Source organism: Grampus griseus (genome assembly GCF_964374135.1).
Source record: "Grampus griseus genome assembly, chromosome: 1".
In the NCBI taxonomy this organism is placed as follows: Eukaryota; Metazoa; Chordata; class Mammalia; order Artiodactyla; family Delphinidae; genus Grampus; species Grampus griseus.
The window spans coordinates 148,570,437-148,593,752 of NC_139017.1; the positions used below are offsets into that span (position 1 = coordinate 148,570,437).

Below are 23,316 nucleotides of genomic sequence, written 5' to 3' on the forward strand. Positions count from 1 at the left end.
AAACTTGGGAAAACAGAGTAGAAATTACTTTTTTGAGAGGGAAATTTATGCTTATAAAGGAAATCTCCATTTGTTAAGGGTGTCTACCTCGCTGCACTTGGAGGAGATGACTAAATCTTAAGAGAATGTTATCAATGGAGAAGGCAGAGACTTAATCTGCATAACAAACCTTACCTTTGTTTACCCTGCTTTTCCTGGTAACTTCCCATAACTGCCTTCCTCTCCCACCCTCACCTTTCTTTATTTCATATTTGGCTAAAGATGGCTTAGGCCACCTGGGCAAGTTAACTCATTTTCCCTGGGTGTCTCCCAGGTATATGTGAGGTGTACACATGAATAAACTTGTTTTTCTCTTGTTAATCTGTCTCTTGTTACAGGGGTCTCAGCCAAGAACTCTGAAGGGTGAAGGGACAGTTATTTTCCACCCCCTACAAGGGGGACAGCTACCTGGGGCCGCGAGGCTCCCCCCCTCCCACCTGTCACTAGCCCGCTACTGCAGGTGAAGGAGCTCTGTGGGCTGTACCCTGGTCTGGCGTCTCAACCCAGGACTTGAGCGCATTATTGGTGGAAATTAAACCCAGGGTGGGAGCCTCAGGCCAGTAGGTTGAGGCCCTGGACAGGGCAGGGGGAAGAGAAAGTCCTGCAGCTTCTCAGAGTCAGATAAGGAGAAAGGAGAGCAAGCCTCGCTTGTCCTCGGGTCCCAAAACACCCTGGGGACAAGAGCAGGACTCTGCACTGCCCTGGAGATGCCCTATGTGGAGGGAGAACAAGAAGGAGCTCCACGGGGCTGCAGCTGACCCCTCTGTCCTTGTCCAGACTTCTCCCCAGCAGACCTCACCCTCAGCAGCTTTGCCTTGGCTCTGTACACCCCACCTTTCCCAGGAGCATCAACTCCTAGGCCCAGCCAAACAACCATGAGAGAGACGTGACAGAACTACATCCTTCTGGGATGGGACCGCTCTAAGGAGTAGCGGGAACTGACAGGGAGCGGGGCTCCAGGGAGCAAGGCTTAACGACCATGCGGTCATTAAGAAGGCATTAGTATGAGACCTGGGTTGGTTACAATCCCAGGTGAGCCACCTAGTAGCCATGTGACCTTAAATGAGCAAGTCACTTGATCTAACTGAACCTCAATTTCATCATCTGCAAAATGGAAACAATAATTACCTTGCAGCATTGTGAAGATTTAGAAATTAGGCTCAATAGTAAATGCTGTTATAATCACTATTTTCCAATACCCAGACGTGTGTAGGACTGGCTCCAGGCCTCTCTTCCAGGCTCTGACAAAAGCAATCCTGTAATTTGCCTGCACTACTGTACTGTGATAGTGAATGGGAAAGAAGTTATGTTACCCAAACAGTAATGGGTTAATGTCTCCCTGTTGACTAGAGACTCTGGGGAAATGCCTTGATTCCAAGGAGCGAGTATTGGATGGTAGGCGGCAAGGCCTGTGGGTAAAGGTGCACGTGGGTCTCTCCTTTCATCTGGGATCTCATAGCAGAAGGAACCCAGAACTTTCAGAGCAGAAAGAGACCAGGCATGACTTCCTGTTTCAACAGAAGTTGGGGTCCAGGGGCTCTGCCTATGGCTGTACTGATGTCCCTTGTACCTTTCCTATCACGGGGGAGAGAGTTCAGGGGTCAAGTTCCTCCAGTGCAGAGGGAAGAAAGAGGGCCTGAACATAGGCTACGTGTGCACAGCTTTTCCCTTCTCCCTGCCTACCCCCAGCCTCCCTTCCCAGTTCTGGACCCTGCCGGGCATCCAGTTAAAACTCCCTTAGGTGAGGCGGGGAGAACCTCCTGCTTCCTGACACATAATAGCCACGTGATAAATGTTGGTGGGTGGAACTGAATTGCATGAAGGCCATAAGGTTGATGGGAGGGAAAGGGCTTCATTTGAATTCAGGCTAAGGGCAGGGAGCCTGTGGGTGGTCACCACACCAGGATCAAGTGCCGGGAGTTGACGAGGGCCCCACCCTTCCAGGTTTGCCTGCTGTTGAAACCTGACAGCCACCCCACATCAGAGAACACGGGAGCCACATCTTCACTGTCAGTATTCCTAGTAACTAGGAGGAAGAGAGAGAGGAAGGAAGTGGGGAGGGAGGAAAGAAGGGGAGAGGAAAGGAAGGAAAGAAGGGGAGAGGAAAGGGAGAAGAAAGGGAAGAGGAAAAGGGAATGAAGGAGAAAACAAAGGAAGCTAGCAAAAAAGGAAGTCAGAGGGTGAATAAATGGACTAGTCAGGACTCAATAGCCTGGACCAACACAGAAAACCTAGCCTATGAATTTGGTCAAAAAAGGGCAAATGAGATCGGCCAGCAAGTTATGTCCCAAGATCAAAGCAGGTCCTGGGTCTCACTGGCAGCAGACTCCAAAAGAATCACAGCAGTTGTCACTAAGGCTCTGGGTCTGGAAGGATTACCAAGCTCCCCAGACTGAGAGGAGAACAGCAGACCTAGCTTGGTAATGAGCAAAATGAAGAGCTGGCCTTGGAATCAGAGGCACCTGATTGGAATCCCAGCTCGGCCATTAGGTCAGGTCATTTAACCCCTCAGAATTTCCTTATCTTGACAATGGGGATACTACTACTTTGCAGACTAGTCATGGAGATCAGAAATGATGGTGTATAGTAACTGGCATTCAGTAGGTGTTAGATGGCAACTTTTTAAAGTTTTATTTATTTTGGCAACATGGCATGCGGGATCTTAGTTCTTCAACCAGGGATCGAACCTGTGCGCCCTGCAGTGGAAGCATGGAGTCTTAACCATTGGACCTCCAGGGAAGCCCCTGGCAACTTCTATTATTAGGGAGCAATTCATACATGCAAGTTGGGTGACTATATGTTTAAAATATTTTGTATGGAGATTTTCAAGGAGCAGGAAAATGTATATGAAATAAAAGTGCTTTGTAAGCTGAAAAGGATCCTACAAAATGTCAGGGAATTGTTTGGGAAGTCGTCTTTTATGGTCAGAAAAAATACAGGCTTTGGGTTTGGGTAGAAGTAGGTTAGGTTCCTGACCCTGCCACTGACTTGCCATGTAAGCCTGCTTCTGCATCTGTCAAATGTGGGTAATTCTTACTTCACAGGGTTGTTGTGAGAATAGGATGACGACTGGCATATCCCTTCCTGGGTAGGCGGCAAGATCCCATGTGATAGGTCAGGTCATCAGCAGTGCCAGTCACATTCTGCCAACTGGCTACAAATGAGGAGGGCCCCTCACTCTGGAAGAGCAGGGCTCCAGATTGGCAAGAGAGATAGAGAGGGGTCTTTTGTATTTGTTGGAGGAAATCTGGATGAACACTAAACCTCCATGCTGAAAACTGCCACGTGGAGCCAGGCCTTCAGAAGGGCAGAAAGCCAGGCACGATCCCTAACGAGCAGTTCAGTTAGGAACTGCACTACTGCTACTAAGGGCAGACCTTAGGTTCATCTTGTCCCACCCTTCACCCCCTATTCCGTCACTGTCATTTTCCTAGGCACCGAATAAGTGTCAATCAATAATCAATCTAAAGCTGAAAAGGTTCTCATGCTTGGCACTGACATCCCACAGGGCAAAGGGTCCAGGGCTGTATCAAGAGGCCACACTAACTCCCACTTACAGGGAATCACTTGGTCCCAGGCCAGCCCCCTAAGTGGCTCCTCCTTCAGAAGCCAGCAAGGTGAATGTAGTGAAAGAGCATCAGCTCAGAATCAAGGGAGGCCCAGGTCTGAACTCTGGCTCCGCCACATACCTGCTGTGCGACTTCACAGCGAGTGACTTCACCTTTCCTCACTTGCCTCATCTTACTCCCTTGCGGTTGCTTCGACAACTATATGAGATAAAGAATGTGAAAGTGACCTGCAGAATCCAGGGCATAGAGTGCATGCTCAGTTAATATTACTTCCTTCCCTTTCCCCTTCCTCCTCACAGACCTCAGAGTCAGCTGCTTCCTTTTGCTTTTCAGAGCAGCCACCCATTCTTTCTTGGAATTCAACTCCCTTCCGGAGTGGCTGTGGTGCAACCACCTCCCCACTTCTTCGATGCCCCCAAATAAGTACACGGGTCCTTTTCATTAAAGGGTTTTTACTGCTAACCCTGGGGAAACAGATGCACGTTGGGGCGGGGGTGACAAGTCACAAACAGGAGGGAGTGTGAGGGTCCCTGGATCATGGCTCCTTGAGGGCTTCCCTTTCATTCCGAAAGTAGGACCTCAGACCTCTTCTCTGGGCCAAGGGGGCCCCTTTCTCCCCTGCTCCTCCCAGCCCAGCTGAGGCACAGCAGGTGGGAGCTAGTGGACCACCGCAGTGTGCCCTAAGCGGTCCACATACTATACAGAGGACCTCCAGACAGTGATGCCCACCTCACAGGTACTTCCTCAAAGGCCAGGGGACAGTTGCCCAAATGATATGAGCATGTCCTAAGCCTACCTTATTTCTCTTTCACCCCAAGGAGGTGAAGCCAAGACGGGGTCCTCTGACTTTCTACCACAAGAAATCGGCCTGGAAAAAAAGTGAAGATTTTTACTCAGAGTCCCTTCTCAGGACTTCCTGGAGATCCTGGCTTCAGAGGCAACAGAAAACCATTCTCCAAAGTGGGAGGAAGGGCTTGAGGTCAAGGGGGCAGCAGGAGATCCTAAAGATCTTTCTGCACTAGGTTGGGGTCCCAGGCTCTGCTCTCTCTCTTCCTCGCCCTCTTCAGCTGGAATCTTTCCCAGCCTGCTCTCCCTGGTGAGTTTTCTGGTGGCGGATGAGATTGGAGCTGCGGGAGAAGTGCTTCCCGCACAGCGTGCACCGGTAGGGCTTCTCGCCCCTGTGGGTCCTCTGGTGCGCCCCAAAGTTGGAGATGTCGCTGAAGGTCCGCCCGCACTCGGCACACTCATAGGGCCGCTCACCTGTGTGGGTGCGGTGGTGCACGCCGAAGCTGGAGCTGTTGCTGAAGCTCTTCCCGCACTCGCAGCAGATGTAGGGCGCCGGCTCCAGGTGGGTCCGGTAGTGCACGGCCAGCGCCGAGCTCTGGCTGAAGCTCTTGCCGCAGATGTCGCAGCGGAAGGGCCACCTGCCCAGGTGGTCCTGCTGGTGCGTGGTGAGGTCCGAGTGCCGCCGGAAGCTCTCCTCGCAGTTGGGGCACTTATAGTGCTTCTCCTCCAGGTGGATGCGCTCGTGCCGGATGCGGTTGGAGCTTCTCGAGAAGCTCTTGCCACACTCAGAACACTTGTAGGGTTTCTCGCCTGTGTGGATCCGCTGGTGTGTTCTCAGGTTGGAGGTATTATTGAAGGTTTTGCCACACTGGGCACATATAAAGGGCTTCTCATCAGCCTCGTGCCTCGGATGAGCAGAGAGGTCCTCTGGCTCTCCAGCGGGGACAGTGACGTCCTGCGGTGGCTTCTCTGGATAGAGCCCTTGTGGCCCCTCTGGCAGGCTTGCTTGCCCATGCTCTTTCTCCCCATCTGGGATCCAAGAACCCTCTGAGTCATCCACTCTCCATGGCTTATTACCCCGTTCCCCTTCCTCAGGCAGGTGCCGTTCTGGGCTCTGCTCCTTCTCACTGCCCATCTCTGAACCCTGAGAATGAACACAAATGGCCAACACCTTTATTCCTTGGGTCAGGCCAGACCCCAGGGAATCTTTCGTCCTGGTTGAAGGGGTGGGTATACACCATCCCTTTGGAACCATCCGTCAGAAATAACCTCAATTAACTGGAATACTCGGATAGAATGCCTTTACTTACTGTCAAGTGACAAACTTCCACAGATATTTAAAGCTACCCACCAGAGCAAAAAGAAGGCCTCAGCTTTGTCCAGCCCCAAAAGATATTTGTATGATGTGCACAATGTCACTTTTCTTAATACCACAGTCTAGACTCGAATTCACCTACAAGTAAAGGAGCTTCCATTTGGGGATGCGTTCGATTTTTCTGCCTAACTGTTAAGTTAACTGAAATTCCCATTATGTTTAATCGTTTCTGAAAAGCCTTCCTTAAAAGCATCCACCTATTTGCCTGTTTTCAAAATGAAGAGAACAGAATCTCTAATTCTTGAGGCTCTCCTACTCGGTTACAAGGCCCAGCTCTGAATCCTCTTACGTGTACACTCCTTCCCTTCCCCAGACCTCACCACAGTCTAGCAAATAAAGGCTTAACATCGGGGTCCTCCAAGACCCACTGAGGGCCTAGGCTGTGTCTGTTCTGATTGGTCAGTACCCACTTCCACTCAAACACCACACACAGCAGTGCATACACAGACAGTCTCACACATAGACTCACACCACACACAGCCATACTCACATACCAACACACTCAGCCACTCTCACAACACACATACGTATCACGCAGTCACACATACACAGTCACACGCATACATACCACACACACCCCTCCCACACACAGAGCCACATTCATGGCTATCCAATTACACACCATACACACATCCAGCTATACTCACACACCACACACAGTCTCCCAAACACACATTCCCTGCCCCCCACACAGAGTGCCCAACACAGGGCCTACTTATGCAAACATCAGCAAATGCTTGCTAAGCTGCACAGACTCCTTTGAGTTCTGACAGCCAAGGACAGGGAATGAGGGGAAGAAAGTACTGATAAGAGGAGAGTAGTAGTTCCTCTGAACCTTGAAGAAGTAACAGCATTTCAAAAGGCAGCATGGGCTGGTGGAGATACTGTACAGAGTGACATGAACAAAGGGATGAGGGAGGGAAGCACAATGATGGGGCACTGATGATGGAAAATGAAAGCTTCATAACTGCTCCAGGTGGGGTCTGGTAATGGAAGGGACACCGACTGAATTTAGGGTTGGATCCCTATAGTGACACATACAGTCCTTACAACTCTGCAAATTACTCAACCACTCTGAGCCTCAACTTCCACATCACTAAAATTGTGATACCAACAGACACAGCAGGACTTTGTTAGAGAAAATGCCTATAATATGCCCAGTGTAAAGTGTGGCAGTACTAGTCATTCAGTACATGACAGCTGCTACTACAACTGTTGAAGACGCTACATGCTAGCCCTGTGAAGAAGGCAAGTATGAAAAAGATCCCTTACATGATCTTGTTGGGAAACAAAAAAAATTCAATTAAAAAATGGTACAGTACATATAATCTAAAATGTGAAATATGGACAGTACCTTAAATCTTTAAGGAGTGGGAGGTCAGCAAACTTTCTGTAAAGGACCAGAGAGTATATGTTTAGTAAATTTTGGGGGCCATAGGATCTCTGTTGCAGCTACTCAACTCTGCCATTGTATCATAAAGCAGCCATAGAAAATCTGTAAATGATTGGGTGTGTCTGTTTTCATAAAACTTTATTTAAAAGCAGGGCAGGGATAAAGATGTAGACATAGAGAATGGACTTGAGGACACGGGGTGGGACGGGGAAGCTGGGGCGAAGTGAGAGTAGCATTGACATATATACACTACCAAATGTAAAATAGTTAGCTAGTGGGAAGCAGCATCATAGCACAGGGAGATCAGCTCGGTGCTTTGCAATGACCTAGAGGGGTGGGATAGGGAGGATGGGAGGGAGGCTCAAGAGGGAGGGGATATGAGGACATATGTACGCATATGGCTGATTCACTTTGGTGTACAGCAGAAACTAACACAGCATTGTGAAGCAATTATACTCCAATAAAGATCTATTAAAAAAAACAAAAGGAGGTGAAGTATAATTTACCAATCTCTATTAGAGAGTGCTTTTTCAAGAATCTAGATAAGTGATGTGAAAAATAACAGGCTTGCTTCACCTTCAAAAATGTAAAAAAAAATCAGGAACAATTTATTCCGATACTTATTCACTGTCTCCTGACCATCCTTTTAAAAATTACAACCCCTCCAAAAAAATAAATTAAAAAATTACGACCCCTTCCCCTTCACTCAGTCTCCCCTGCCCCACAGCACTTCTCAACTCCTAACAATGTTTTTTATGTCTATTATTTAGTATCGGCCTCCCCCTGCAAAACCTAAGTCCCGCGAGGGCCAGGTTCTTTGCTTTATTCATTAATATAACCCCAACTCCTACAGCAGTGGCAGTCATACCTAGTAGATCCTTAATAAATATCTGCTGAACGAACTGAATGAAGGCCGGGCCTGTCTCCAGAACCCATTTCATGCCTACTTGTGTCTATTCTCACCCACTATTCCTTAACAATCTCCTAATTCCTGCCCACTTCCTCCTTTATGCACCCACAGAATCTTGTACTTGCTTTTACAGTGATTTGCAATTATCTGTTTACATGTCTATTTCCACTATTAGTTTATAAGCAACTTGAGGGCAGGGACTGGGTCATTCTGGCAATCTCTCCAGCACAAGGCCTGGTGCTCAAAACTTTTTTTAAGTACAAGGGAATGGATATGATCTAATTTACTTCCTACCGCTGCCCATCCCACCTAGGGCTCCAACATCTGTCTTTATGCAACGAGCTACATGGCCTCCATTCACTACCAATCCTGCTATCCTGAGAACCCACAATATACCAAGCTGCGACTCTACCCACGGCTGAATGCTGGGTCAAAAAAGAGCAAAAAGATTTAAGATTATAGTCACCACCCTAAAAGAGTTTATGGTACAGTGCAGTGAAATAGGCCATGAACTCCAGAAACTCATACAGTGTAGAAGGTTAAGTTCCAGTGGAAGCAGGGAAATCGTAATTTGCCCAAGGGCACACAGCAAGTGAGTGGCAGAACTGGGAGCCATGCCCATCACTCCAAAGCCAGTGCTTTTAAGCACTACACCAGTATCGGAGGAAGAGGAGAGAAAGAGGGAAGGAAGAAAGGAAAGAAGGAACAGCGCCATGGTAGTTCTGATGACACAGGCATATCTCCCTGAAGAGCTCAGAGATGAGCAGCTTGACGGAAAAGGTGGTCTTTGAGCTACGACTTGCAGGATGGGTGAGCAACGTTGGGACTTAGTGAGATGGGGAGCCCACCATCTACTGAGAAGACAGTGGCAGGTAAAGTAAAGAGGCTCTTACATATTACATTTCAGGGGAGAAAGGGGCCCATGGGGCTTGTCTTCCCAGGAGGCTCAGAGGTACAGGGAGGACCAAAGGTGGAAGGGACTGAGGCAGTGGTAAAGGAGCCAAGTCTAAGAAGTTAGCGCCAAGAAGGTGGGGTTGATCACTGATGCTGAAGGCCAAAGGCCTGGGTTAGAGGGAAGAGGCCAAGCTGGAAAGCGGGCTGAAGGGCCTTAGTTCGGGGTCTTTGGGATCAAGTCGAGAGCTGGCGGGGGAGGAAGGGGAGAGAGGAGCTTGGAAAGATCAGGGAAACTGTGTTAAAGAACTGGGAATTGTACAGGGGGGGTGGATAAGGGGTGAGAGATAGAGAAGGACCAAAAGAGTCAGAGGGTCCGAGGAGACTGGTCAGGGGACCCGGCCCTAGAGGCCGGGTCGTGTGCAGCGGGGCGGAGTCTGAGGGCACGAGCGTTGTAGAGCACAGGAGCTGGGTTCAGGCTTGCCGACGGGCTTGGGGCCGGAGCGGTGGGAGAAAAGAAGCTGACCCCAAATGTATGGTCAGTGGAAGCGGGGCTGGACTACTCAAAGGCCAAGAGAAGGGCGGGAAGGTAGTGGTTTGGGGCCAGCAGTCTGGTCGTGCAGGCCGGGGGAAGGGGTCAGGAGTTAGGGCGGAGGGACCACAGGGGCCCGTTTGCTCCCCACTGGGTCCGGGGAGCAAAGCCACAGCCCCAACTGCCCGGTGAGAGGGAAGGGGCCACGTTTAGAGTTCCCCGCGACGCCATGCGCGCGCCCCCCCCCCCCGTCCCCCCGCAACCGCTACCCCGGGCCCGACGCCGACCAACCTAGCTCCAGCCGTACGGTCAGGGACAGCACCACCTCGGGTGGCCGGGGGAAGGAGTCGGAACCGGAACCCTGAAAGGATCCGCCCTGCCTCTCCAGGACTGGTCCCTGAGGGTTGCCCTTCCTTGCTATTGGCTATACTGGCTGCCACAAGGCAAGAAACTCGGGCAGGGCCGCCAGTAAGCTTTGGCCTCGGGCGTGGCCTGCTGGGAGTTGTAGTCCTGTGGAAGATGGTAGCCGCAGAGAAGAAATTTGAGTTTAGAATTTAGTGGTGGAGACTGGATTCCCTCTAAGGTCGTCGGATTTCCTTCTGCGCTCTGGCGTTAAAAGCCCAACGTTCAGGGCCACCGGTCTGGGAAGTTGTAGAATATGTAGCGCTAACTAACCTACATGACCTCCAAGGGGTCATGAATTCAGAGCTGCTTGTTTACTCTGAGCTGGCGACCGTTGATGGTCCTGTAGACACCCCGCGAAGCCAGAGTCCCGCGCCTCACTGGTGGTAATTTAAAGCCAAAGGATTGTGGAACTGGAAGGGAGTCTATTTATTTATATTGATGTACAGTTGATTTGCAATACTGTGTTAGTTTCAGGTGTACAGCATAGTGATTTGGGGTAGTTGTTTGCAGATTATATTCCATTATATAGGTTATTACAAGATATTGTGTATAATTCCCCGTATGATATAGTAAATCCCTGTTGCTTATCTATTTTTTGGATACTAGTTTGTATCTGTTAATCCTATACTCCTAATTTGTCCCTCCCCCTGGAAGGGAGTTCAAAGATCAACTAATCCAATACATTTGTCAGAGAAGCTAAATGTTCTCTGTCCAAGGAACCACCTCTGGTTTCCCAAAACCCCTGCGCAGGGTTTTTTCTGAGTGCTGTTTAATTAAACCTGACTGTAGTTCGTCAGTTCAGACACAAGACCACTAAGGCACATCCAGGATTAGGATTTTTTTTCCAGGTTTAACTTAAAAAAAAAAAAGTCTAATTAATCAAATATGTATGCTAAAATTCTACACGCCTCTCATATCTTCAAGGTATTTCAGTGCAAAGAGAAAACGGTATTGTCTTCAGAGCTAGATACACTAGATTTATGCTCCCAGTTCTACTACCTAGCCATTTAGAGCATTATTTCCTTATTGTAAGGATCAAATGAGTCAGGACTTCCCTGCTGGTCCAGTGGTTAAGACTCCACGCTTCAGCTGCAGGAGGCATGGGTTCGATCCCTGGTCTGGCCTGCATGGAGTGCACTGCAGCCCCCCAAAAAAAGAAGAAGAAGAAAAAGAGTTAACATATGTAATGCTTCTGCCTCCATAAATGTCAGTTCTCTTTCCTGCTGGTAAGTTTCCTTGGGTGCAGCCAATGTGAATAATGTGAATTAGTTTTAAGACTGGGATATTCACAAAAGTATGTTTGAAATTTAATATGGATGAGTGAAATGTAAATACCCCATACACGCTATTACTTTATAAACTGATATAAATGAAATACTGAGAAGGCAGATGCAAAAATAAAGCTGTGGCTTTATTTTTAACTGTGGTTAAAGCTTGCATGGGTGGAATCAGGCTGTTCAAAACCAATCCCATAAGGTGCCCTTCTCTTACCAGCCCAAAGCCTTTCCCCACAACTTCTCATTCACAATGAAAATAAGAGCATGCCAAACAATGAATAACAAACTTTTATTTAAGGACTGTACAAAAGCAAACAAAATATTCCATTCAGGAGCTGTGATGGTTAATTTTACTGGGCCATAGGGTGCCCAGATATTTGGTCAAACATTATTCTGAGTATTTCCTTTAGGGGTTTTTAGATGAGATTAACATTTAAATCGGTAGATTGAATAAAGCAAATTGCTCTCCCTAATGTGGGTGGGCCTGATCCAATCAGTTGAAGGACTAATGGAACCAAATAGCTGACCACCCGCCAAGTAAGAAAGAATTCTTCCTGCCTGACAGCCTTCAGACTGAGTCATCAACCTTTTTCCTACTTTAGACTCAAACTGAAATATTGGTTTTTGGGTCTTAAGCCTGTCAGCCTTTAAACAGGAATTACACCATGGGATCTCCTGGGTCTTGGGCCTTCAGACTTGGATGGGAACTAAACCATTGGCTCACCTGGGCCTCCAACTTGCTGACTAACCCTGCAGATCTTGGGACTTGCCAGCCTCCATAATGGTGTGAACAAATTCCTTATAATAAATAAATATATATATATTCTTCCTGCTGTGTGTGTGTGTGTGTGCGTGTGTGTGCGTCTGTATACACACATATAAAATATATATTCTGGGGCTTCCCTGGTGGCGCAGTGGTTGAGAGTCTGCCTGCCGATGCAGGGGACACGGGTTCGTGCCCCGGTCCGGGAAGATCCCACATGCCGCGGAACGGCTGGGCGCGTGAGCCATGGCCTCTGAGCCTGTGCGTCCGGAGCCTGTGCTCCGCAACGGGAGAGGCCACAACAGTGAGAGGCCCGCGTACCGCAAAAAAAATAAAATAAAATACATATTCTGTTTCTCTGGAGAACCCTAATACATGCACTAAGAGAACTTCTGACAGACACATAGAGCCACTTTCTGTTGGGCAGAACTGTGCACCCATCTGCAAACTGATAGCCAACATCACCACAGAGAGGTCAGATCACATATGTGGTGTGACTTGAGAGTGATTAGGGTTCTTTCTGAAACCCACACCAAAAAAGCAAGTTCATTATTTTATCCTCACACCTGGTCTACCAACTTCCTATGTGATCTAAGAGGCTGTTTGCTCCACAAATAGTCCAGTTTTCCAATATTATGGTCTTATAGAACAAAAGCTTCTGCACTGGTGGTTAAAACTGCCACTTCTTCTAGCTGGGCCTCTCTGAATCCCAGAGGGGATTCAAAAAGGCCAGTGCAACAGATGGCCTAACCCACTGCTGCCTTTTCAAGGCCACACACAGCTGAGCTGCTCTGTTTGAAGCCATACCTCCCAGCTTCCTCCTGAGGTTTTTCAGGATTACGGCTACCACGTTTAAAGTCCCCATACCTGGTTATCACCAAGTTAGCTTTGAAAACATGTACATTAGCACTGAATGTCACCAAACTGCTGTAAACAGGATCAAGGAAATAGAAAAGGGTGGCTTTTTTTTTTTTAATTCCCCTGGCCTTCTGCCCTATATTCCAGAAGAAAGAAGGAAGAGTGTGTGATCCAAAACATGTTTACTTTTAAAAAGCTGGCTATGGGGGCTAGAGGCCTGAACAGAGAAAAGGAGAAAAGCAGTTCTTGACAGGATAAGTAAGAAGTCACTGGTCATCATAACTTCATGACTACAAGCCTGAGTGCAGGATGAGGCAGGATGAAGTGCTTTTAAACAGCCCCTCGAGTAAAGAGCCCCTGTATCTCAGTGACACACATTCAACACCACCACCTAAACCTAATCTGATTGTTCATTTGGTTTTCCTCCCATCTTTTTGCTCACACCACACGGCTTGTGGGATCTTAGTTCCCCAACCAGGGATTGAACCTGGGCCCTCAGCAGTGAAAGCACGGAGTACTAACCACTGGACCACCAGGGAATTCCCATCATTTGGTTTTCAAGAATTCTTCCAGGGCAATGTAAACTTCAAGTCCCCAGAAGGGAGACATGGTTTAGAACTGAGCCCTGGGAGAAAGTTGGTACAAGAGAAACCACAAAGGGGCCTGGGGGAAAGGAGGAGAGACGGTCCAGAATCAGGTGGTTAGGCCAAGAGACTGAAATCCAGGGCACTGGGCTGGAGCATCTGGGGAGCAGGTGATGAGGCTCATCCCTAAAAAGAAGGAACCTTGAGCCCCTGCAGGGCTGGGCCAGTGTCAGAGGGCCAGGACAGGATCATATCTGTGAGTGGGAGGAGCTCTTGTGCCTGAGCGGGGAGCAGAAGAGGGTCCACCTGCCGGGCCACGTCTCCATTAGCAAGACCTTTTTCTTCTGGCTTGGGGACAGTTGATTCTTCCGGTTTTTGGAGTTTAGAACAGATGATTAGAGGTGCCATGTTTTTCCCTCCATCATGAAGGCAAGGTTCAAAGAAAGGGCGAAGGGGGCCGGAGAAACTGTGGGTGAAAGTAAAGATGTGGGACTGGTTGGTCACGTTGTAGAAGGAAATGACTCCTGCTTCATAGTCCAGAAAAATCCCCACACACCGCGGGGGCTCTTTCAGGCGGAAGGAGGTCTGCGGGGATGTTAGGGCCTCGTACTCATTCTTGCGATTCTGTCGCAGGAGCCAGTGTCCATTGGCGGGCGAGGCGGTGACCTTCCCCTTCCTGCTCACTGACTCACTACACACCCCCAGGGCCCATTTGCTCTTGTCTGCCACAGACACCTCCCAGTAGTGACAGCCAGCTATGAAGTACTCAGAGCCCAGGACACTGACGACGAAGTCAAATCGCTGGGGGTTGTTGGGCACAGGCTGCCTTGTGTCTCCAAGCTTCACACACCTGCGGTCCTCAGACAGGATGAGTTTGGGATGCGCTGTGTCTGGGTCCAGGGTCACAGTCACTGCAGAGAGTCACAGAGATGTGAGGTTTGAGACGGCTAGGTCTCAAGGGATCTTTGAGTAGCTTTGGAGGGAATAATCATCCCTAGGTCTGCAACCACTGTCATCGGCCCATTTTAGTTTATGGTGCCCTCACCTTCACATGTCCTGGAACTAAAGAAAACTGTCTTCCAGTCTCCTAGATCTGCTGGTGGTCTGCTAAGTAAAAGAGGAAATGTTTCTCACCCATCTGTGAAGCTGCCTTAGTCCTTAGGAAATATTGCCTTTGTCTTTGCTGGTCCAAAGGAATCTAATGCGTGATAATAAACAGGCTTTGATGTTAGACCCTGTAGCTAGATAGCATGTTTTGAGTCCCAGCTCTGCCACAAGCTAGTTATGCGACCCTGGGCTTGTTATTCACCTCAAAACCTTAGTTTCTTCATCTGTAAAGAAGGAATAATAGCACCACTGAATAATATGCTGGAGAAGCTGTTGTGCAGATCTGATGAGCTAATGCATGAGATAGTGCCTTGTTCACACAGTGAGTGTGTGACGCTCATTTTCTTAGCTAAAATTATTGCTTATAATTATCATTTTAACATGGTAATATAGAGAGACTTCCGTGGTGGCACAGTGGTTAAGAATCCGCCTGCCAATGCAGGGGGCATGGTTGGATCCCTGGTCCAGGAAGATCCCACATGCCGCGGAGCGGCTAAGCCCGTGTGCCACAACTACTGAGCCTGCGCTCTAGAACCCACAAGCCACAACTACTGAGCCTGTGTGCTACAACTACTGAGGCTGCAGAAAAATAAAACACTCATGCATCCAAAAAAAAAAAAATACAATGAGGAAATTAACATGCAAATGAAAAACTCAGAAAAATATTTTATGAAAAATAGGACAAGAGTTAATATAGAAAAAGTCCCCACAAGTCGAAAAGTGCCAGAATAGGACAGGCGCAGACAAGCCAAAAAGATAAAATACAAGTAACCAATGAACTTAAGAAAAATCTCAAAAATCATAGAAAACCCATAAGAAGAGTAAACCAATTATTTACCAGTGTTCTAAAAGAAGGGAGACTTTCTGAATCAAAGATTTTTTAAATTTGATAAGCAGATAAACAGATTTGACTTAATTTTTTTTTTTAATTACAGTCTGCCCTCCAAAGGAACAGAGCAATGGGCTCTGAAATGTGGATCCATTAAACTGGTGCAACTTACCAAAGTGTAGCCGGGCCCTTCTCCAGCCTAAAAGACAGAAAAAGGGATTGTTAAAGTAATGGAGAAATGGAGACCTCCTGGTGCAGTTGGAGTGGGGGCAGGTAGAGTGGGGGGACAGGGAGAGTGCACCTCACCTGAGTTTGCTGCAGCTCTCTTTAACTCTACAAAAGAAGAAACAAGGGGAGTGAGCTTTCACTGGAAACATAGAATCAACATAAGTTGGTATAGAAGTTATAAGAACAGGGGAACTTACTCAGTTCATGCCGGAGTTTCTCTAAAGAATAACAATTTGACAAATCAGAATGAGGGCTTGTACATGCCTGTGATGCTCCAGTCCCATCCCAACCGCATTCCCAGAGCAGATCCCCACTAGCAATACCCTGAACTTTCCCCTGACAGTGTTTCCAACAGCAATGGCTCCCAGCCATGGTCCTGGGGTCCCCAGAGATACTGCAGAGGGTCAGTGCGTCCCTATGGGAGCCAAACCTGACTTGCAGATTGAATCAACAACACATCTCACACATGTAAGTGACGGCAACATAAACGTATGCAGATGTTGTGGGAGAAGAATAAAATATAAGTTCATTTAAAACTATTACTAATTTCCATTAGATTTTCTTATGCGTGTTTTCTCAATGTAAAATCAAATAGACATATCACGTGTCTGAGGATTTGGGGTTGTTGTTGTTATGAAGAGGGTCTCATACATGAACAGGTGGAGAAGCACTGTTCCACATATTCAGTTGAATGATCCCACCGAAGGCAACGTCATGCCTGAGTGATAGAAGTGTCTCCCAGACGTCTTTACCTATGGAGGGTATCTCTCTTCTTGCTAAAACATTTCCCATTTAGTGACTACATAACAATTGTGCAGGAAAGAGGAGCACAGAATATTTGAGGAAAAAGAGGCTTTAGGGAGCCAGGAAATTCCCACCCTCATGCTTGAAGTATCCTTGCCTTGCCCCCTCTCTTCTGCCCCAAGAGGTGAATCTGAGAGTCTCATCATAAAGCAAAGATGTCAGCAGAAGGAGGTTTGTGGCACGGAAGAGGAGCAGAACTTACTGAGGGCTTTATAGAGACGTCCTAAAAAAACAGAGAAAGAGGCACGAGTGAGCAGATCCTGCCGCTTTATCCCCAGGGCCCAGGAAGTCTCATCACTCCACCCCTATGCCCCCCAGCCCCCAAACCCCACCCCTGGCTGAAAGAATGATGACAATCCTATCAGCCCCCAATACAGTCACATCCCGCTAAGGGCAGACTGGGGAATTCACCGGTGCTGGTGCCACTTTCCAGATGACCTGGACTACCCTGACTTTTGTTCCTCTTCCCTTCCTTTTGTCTGTCTGGTTTCATTTCCGCTGTTCATATGAGTGTTTCCAATATGTTTGTAACCGAGTGTCCATGAGTGTATGCCTTGCCACCCTTTTATAACTGTTTATAATATCTATGGTGTAAAACTAGCTGAAGGCCTACCATCGAGTTACTGATGTGGGCTGTTATTCTCTACACTAACCTCCCCCTACCCCGCTGAAGTACTGTGGAGAAACACAAATTTGGAGACCCCAGAAGGTCTGGGACATGTGCATATGCTTCTGTGCTTTGAGGGAGTACTTGCAGCCTCTCTGGAAGGGTCATCTGCCCACATTTTCCCCTTAGCACTGGCCCTGCCACAGAGTTGAAATTATACATTTGAGTTCACTGCCAGGCCCTGTGCTAAGGGCTGGGCATATGTTAGGTGTTGGACATTGGGGCAGTGAAGCTGAATATGATATGGTCCCTAACAAGATAACGGTTTATTTTTACCATTCCCACTACCAACAGCCTCCATTTAGTGTGTCCTGTTTTTATGACGTAGGCCCTGAATCTGCTCAACAATATGAGGTACATATAATTATTATTTCCATTTTACAGACTGGTGGTCTGAGGCTCAGAGGGACATGGAAATTTATCCAGATTATCCAGCTGGTAAGTGGCCAAGGAGGCAGGATTCAAACCCAAGTCCCTCTGATTCCTAGTTGGAGGCCATCCTCACTACCCCACACTGTTCCTTCCCTTCTAGGACACGACGGTCATTGTGTCCCTGAGGTGTGCACCCCTATGCTTTAACTAGTCTGGAGCAGATGTGAGGGGGGAAGGGAGGAGATGCCGAAATCACTGCAGGTGGAGCCATTTCTGAGCCAGTGACTTGTCTTCCCAGCTAGACTTTCAGAGGGCAGAGCCCCACCTGCTTTTTGGTACCTGGGGTGTCTGTCTTTTACCCTCAGTGGCCCAGAGCAAACATTCAATTAATGAAGACAAAATGGCAATAAGGGAAAGGTTTCAGGCACTGTAGTAGGAGTTGTGTGGGGTTTTTTTTTAAGTTGTCTCTTTTAATCCTGAAAATAATTGGGTGAAGAGATCTATTATCCCCATTTTACAGATGAGGAAACCAAAGCTCAGAGCAGTAAAGTGACTTAACCCAGCCAGCAAGTGGCAGATCTGAGCCAGGTGCTGCTGACTCCAGAGCCTATGCCCCTCCCACTGTATCACACCACCTCTCTCAATGCAAAGATTGTATGGATCCTCCTATAATACCATTTTAATATATGTTAAAATAGTATATGAATCTTCTTTTTAGGTTATTGGTGGGAAAGCCAATGAAGGAACCTATGAATTTTGACCCCAGGCATCCCTTTGGCCACTGCTACCAACCCTATAACCCCTTGATATTAAAAAATAAATTCCAATGGTATTAACAGAGAATATATGTGTGGGGTGTGTGTGTGGGTGTGTGTGTGTGTGTATACACGTACACCACATATATATTGTATGTATAACAACCACCAGCATTTATGTAGGAGAAAAAATGTTATTTGTTCCTTACCCCTTATCCTATATATATAATTACCTTTTTCTTTTGCATGGTCTGAGAGAAGATTTTCTAGAGGAAGGAAAGTAAAAGAAAATGAGATTCTGTGACATTACCTTGAGGGTCCCTGCTTCCTATTGAGTTTATGGGCTCTTGAACCTGTCCTCCTCTATCTCCACCTCCACCTCCCTGATCCAGGCCCTCATCTCTCTCATTTGGATGCCAGAAAGAGCGGCCCAAATTGCCCCCAAATTCTGTTTCGCTCCCTCTGGTCTCCTCTCAGCAGAGCAGCCAGAGAGAGCTTTCTGGAAGCACAATTCTGGTCAGGATAGCCTATTCGCAGCTTCTCCACAGCTCCAAGGAGAAAGACGAAAACCCTTCATGGGATCTGCGAGGCCTCACATGCTGGTCCCCGCCTAACTCTGCAGCAGCACCTTCTGCCACCTTTCCCCTCACTTTTGCACCATGTTTCTTTCTCAAGCTGTTCTGCTGTGGGTGATTTCCTATTCCCTCTTCCCCCATGCCTGTCCGTCTTCCAGATGAAACATCACTGGGAACATCATCTGGAAACTCCTCTGACATCCCTGAAGTTTGGTTGGTTCCACCCAGTCACCATCTTCGCAGCCTTCAGAACTTCCTTTTGTGGCTTCTGTACACATTTATTTGTGTAATTATTTAATGCACGTATACCTCCCTGACTAGACAGAAGTTCCAAGAAGGCAAAGACCGTATCCGCTTTCACTCACTGTTGTGTCCCCAGCATCTGGTACAGTCTGCACCGCTTAGCAGAGAATTATCAATTATTTGTAGGGTCCCCTACCTTAGACCTACACGACTCCCCCAGGATAAAATCAAGCCATGAGCTCAGAGACAAAATCACCAAACATACTGGAAGGCGAGCTATTACAAGGTAGAGTCAGCGGAAACTGGGAACAACAGGTTTTGACACCACCACCACCATCACCACCCAGCAGATGCTGGGATCTTCAGGTCCGGAATTTAGATTAGTGGGCCCTGGGGACACAAAAATGAACAAAACAGAGAAACATACCTGCCCAGCCCAGGACACTCACCTACCTCCATTGCGTGTTCATAGAGAAGCCTCTCTGGAAGGGAGAGAGAGAGAGAGAGATGTAAGCTCGGCTTAAGGAAGGCCCTTTTCTAACAGGCAGAGCTGTCCAAGGGACCACAAGCTGCCTGAGCAGGACTTTGCTCCTTGTCGCTGTGGGTGTGTGACCATTAGAAAGGACTAGAGGGTCTTCAAACCATCAGACAGGGAAAGGAGTGTTCAGTCATGTGACTTTCAAGGTCCTTGGCAACCCTGCGAGCCATGCAATGCAACCATATTAATGAGGGTTTTATCTAATGGATATGATTGGATTTCTTTTTTTTTTTTTTTAAGATGTTGGGGGTAGGAGTTTATTAATTAATTAATTTTTTTTTTTTTTTTTGCTGGGTTGGGTCTTCGTTTCTGTGCGAGCGCTTTCTCTAGCTGTGGCAAGCGGGGGCCACTCTTCATCGCGGTGCCTGGGCCTCTCACTATCGCAGCCTCTCTTGTTGCGGAGCACAGGCTCCAGACACGCAGGCTCAGTAGTTGTGGCTCACGGGCCTAGCTGCTCCGCAGCATGTGGGATCTTCCCAGACCAGGGCTCGAACCCGTGTCCCCTGCATTAGCAGGCAGATTCTCAACGACTGCGCCACCAGGGAAGCCCTGGATTTCTTAATTAATTAGAAGACTGGCATGATGCCAGTCTTCTAATTAATTCACAGCTCTGCCCAGGAGATTTCTGCACTTTCTATGATCCTCTCTTCAGTGTGGGTCCCCAGAACACAGCTTTACCAGTTTTCTCCCAAACAACCTATGGATAACTGTTAGGTCTCTGTCTGCTTCCTCCCAGCCTTTTCCTAGAGAGGCTGCAGTACCAATTCCTGCCAGCCTGGGCTCCCTTACCACTTAGTTACCTTTTGACCTTCTTTGCTTCCAGATGATGTAAATGCCCACCATGATGAAAATCCCCAGGACAGGCAGGATCACAGCAAGAGCCACTGCTGATGAGGAGAACCTCCCTGGAGATGGGGCTGAAACAGAAACCACCTGTGACCACCCTCTGAGAGCTTCTCCGTGGCAAGGGCCCCACCTCGAATGGCAGGTGACTTAGGCACATCCCAACTGCCTCTATCACCTTGCGAGAGACCTCCAGCCAAGTTGGTGAGGCTCTCTGCTTCTCTCAGCGACTCAAACCCCAGATGACCCAGGAATGACTTTAAAGTGAGATGTTTATCTCTCAGGATTGGTTTCAATGGTCCCGCCTGAAGACATTGATTCAAACTCAGCATCTCAACCACAATCTCATCCTGCCTGAGACTTTGGAGAACTGGAGGTGCTTCCTCAGGAACCGCTATAGTCTTCTCATGAGCACCCACCTGCTCCCCCTTCAAATCCTCACTCTGAGATAGAACAGCAGTCAGCGAACTCTTTGCCCGAGCCCTATTAGCAGGGGCAAAACTATTTCTATGGTGTCACAGCAGCAAGCCAAACGTCTAGACAGGAGAGAAAGAGGGACGGAAGGAAGAACGAGCGAAGAAAAGAACAGCAGGAGAGGCTCTAGGACAAGTGGCGAAGAGCCTAAGCTGGATGTGAGCTCTTGCTCAGCACTGCGTGACCCCCGGAGAGAGAGTGAGGCTCGCCAAGCCCGGCCTGCCCTCTGGAACATGCACCCGAGAAGAAACAAGGCCTTGGGCCAGGCCTCCTTATTCTTGGAACCCCTTTGTCAGATGTCGCAGGCAGGGAAAGAGGTACGGAAACTCTCACCTGACACACGCAAAGGCAACTGGAGGAAGACGAGTGTGATGAAGCATCTGGAGAGCCAGGAGCCTGAGGAACTTGCCATCTTCATCCAAACTAGGAGGACAGACACAGGGAGGCATCAGAAAGAGTTGGCGAGCTTGATGGGAGAAAGGGTACCACCCAGGAGGTAGGGCAGAGATGGAGGCTGCATTGGGTACACTCTGGAGTCACAGGCCAGGTATTGAATCCCAGCTCTGCTGCTTACCTCCATGTGGCCTGAGTTTCTGGGACTCAGTTTCTCCATCTTTGAAATGGGTATAATAACTGTGCCTCCTGGCAGAATCATTGTGAAGATTGAAGGAGGTAAGTGCTCAACACGGAGGCTGGCATCATGGTTAAGTCTATAAATGCCATGAGTGAGCACTGCAGGGTGACACTCTGAGTGTGACTTAGAAGGCACAGGGAGGAGTCTAGAAGAATGAGAACCTATACCCAGAGCTAGCCAGGTAAACACGGGAGGACTGGCTTCTTTTCGCATTTAGTGTCCCAGGTCAGGCTTGGGAAGTGCCTATTGCAAGCCAATCGTGGACCCACAACGTAGCCTGGAGCTCTTCCCTGACAGCTTTTCAAGTTTGACTATTGAGAAACAAGAAACCAGGGCAGTGAAGTTCCTGCATTTCATTATGAAGGCACTAATCCTACAAGTTCAGGGTCTGCAGTTAGAAAGACCTGGGTTCAAGTCTTAGCTCCACCCGTGTACTAGTTCTGTGTCCCTGGGAAAGTTGACATCTGTGGGTCTTCAGTTCTTAATGTATAAATGGGGAAACTTCTTCACAGGCAAATGTGAGGGTTCAAGGACATGATGCATGTAGAGCACTTGCCACATATGCCTATTGTTATTATTACTAAACTAAAAGAGGACGATCGTCCCTGGGAGGTGTGGGTCACTGTGTGCACTAAGCACAGGGAGACCCTAAGGGATTCCCTCCTGTACGACTCTTTCCCCTCCTACTTGCTACTGTCTGAAATTCCTTGAGCAGGAAACAAATCTTTCATGTCACCCCTGGGGTTGAAGTTCAAATGCAAATACTCGAGGAAGAGAGAAACTGTCTCTTACATTCTCTCCAAGACTTCAAATCCTTTCCAAAGAAGAGGGTTTGGGGAATTCCCTGGCAGTCCAGTGGTTAGGACTTAGCACTTTCACTGCAGAGGGGCTGGGTTCAATGCCTGGTCAGGGAACTAAGATCCCACGAGCCATGTGGCACTGACCAAAAAAAAAAAAAAAATAGAGGAGAGTTTTGTGGAAGTCATAAGGCCAGATCTCTGCAGGTCTTGGAAGATGGAGAAGTGGGGCTTGGAGGAGGTGGGGCAGTCAAAGCAAGATGGGGAAACTGAGGATGGACTCAAGCTTTGAACACGTTTCCAGTTCTGTTTTTCTCACAGCGAGCAGCACACTGCTTTAGGGTTGTTTTCTTTGTTCGTTGTTTTAAAATCATGATGCATGCATATAACACCCCCCCAATCCCCTGATGTTGCAAATGGCAACATAACGCTAGGACATTGTAAGGTTAGGAATACGGTTAGGATGGTTTTGTTGTTGTTGTTTGTTTGTTTGTTTTGCCTCCATCCCACCCACTTTCCTGCAGGTTACCAGCTACTCAGAAAGTGAACAAGACAAGTTAGGTAAATGAGAAAGGCTCTCTACCTTATCAATTAAGGTTGAAGGTGGAAGTAGGCAGGGCCCTGGATGCCCTGGAATTACCCCAATCCCCAAACCCTCAATGAGAAGGTATTTTTGAAACACAACCTGGGTAGCCATGCCCAGAGTGATGTGGAGCTGCAAGCTGAACAAGGGCTGCCTGAAATTTAATAAAAGGAGACCCCCAGGGCCCCATCTTCCTAGATTCAGATAGTTCATTAAGTGATTAAGAGGATGGGCTCTAGAGTCAGCCTGGGTTCAAGCCCTGGTTCTGCCATCACCTCCCTGGTGTGACCTTGGACAGACTAGTTTACTCCAAGTCTCCTCTCATTCACACATGAAGTGGAGTTAATAATAGTACCCACCTCGTAGATAGGGCTATAGTGAGCATTCATAGAAAACAATGGTCTGCACCAGATACTGAGAATAAAAAAGCAGGGCTTCCCTGGTGGTGCAGTGGTTAAGAATCCACCTGCCAATGCAGGGGACAC

The 23,316-nt window shown here is 48.0% G+C and overlaps 2 protein-coding genes across 3 annotated transcripts in view; both read right to left on the reverse strand.

The window, feature by feature from the left end:
• ZNF691 (zinc finger protein 691) overlaps positions 1–9,849 on the reverse strand; it is a 45,011-nt gene extending 35,162 nt beyond the window's left edge. The window contains exons 1-2 of one of the 2 annotated variants that reach the window (XM_082668882.1): positions 9,787–9,842; positions 4,044–5,538 (exon numbers count right to left, since the gene is read on the reverse strand). In XM_082668882.1, coding sequence (XP_082525008.1) covers positions 4,672–5,529 — 858 coding nt within the window. In that variant the 5' untranslated portion in view covers positions 5,530–5,538; positions 9,787–9,842 and the 3' untranslated portion in view covers positions 4,044–4,671. Of the gene's footprint in view, positions 1–4,043; positions 5,539–9,786 lie in introns of those variants that run through there. The other variant, XR_014297618.1, reaches the window with a different exon arrangement.
• Positions 9,850–13,568: 3,719 nt separating this feature from the next.
• On the reverse strand, positions 13,569–21,235 carry ERMAP (erythroblast membrane associated protein (Scianna blood group); the record flags this gene model as incomplete). Its single annotated transcript, XM_082669398.1, has 8 exons — positions 13,569–14,293; positions 15,491–15,517; positions 15,625–15,651; positions 15,744–15,764; positions 18,354–18,410; positions 19,412–19,444; positions 20,301–20,417; positions 21,151–21,235. The coding sequence occupies 8 exons, from the start codon at positions 21,233–21,235 to the stop codon at positions 13,569–13,571; spliced, it is 1,092 nt and encodes a 363-aa protein (XP_082525524.1).
• Between the last annotated feature and the right edge of the window lie 2,081 nt (positions 21,236–23,316).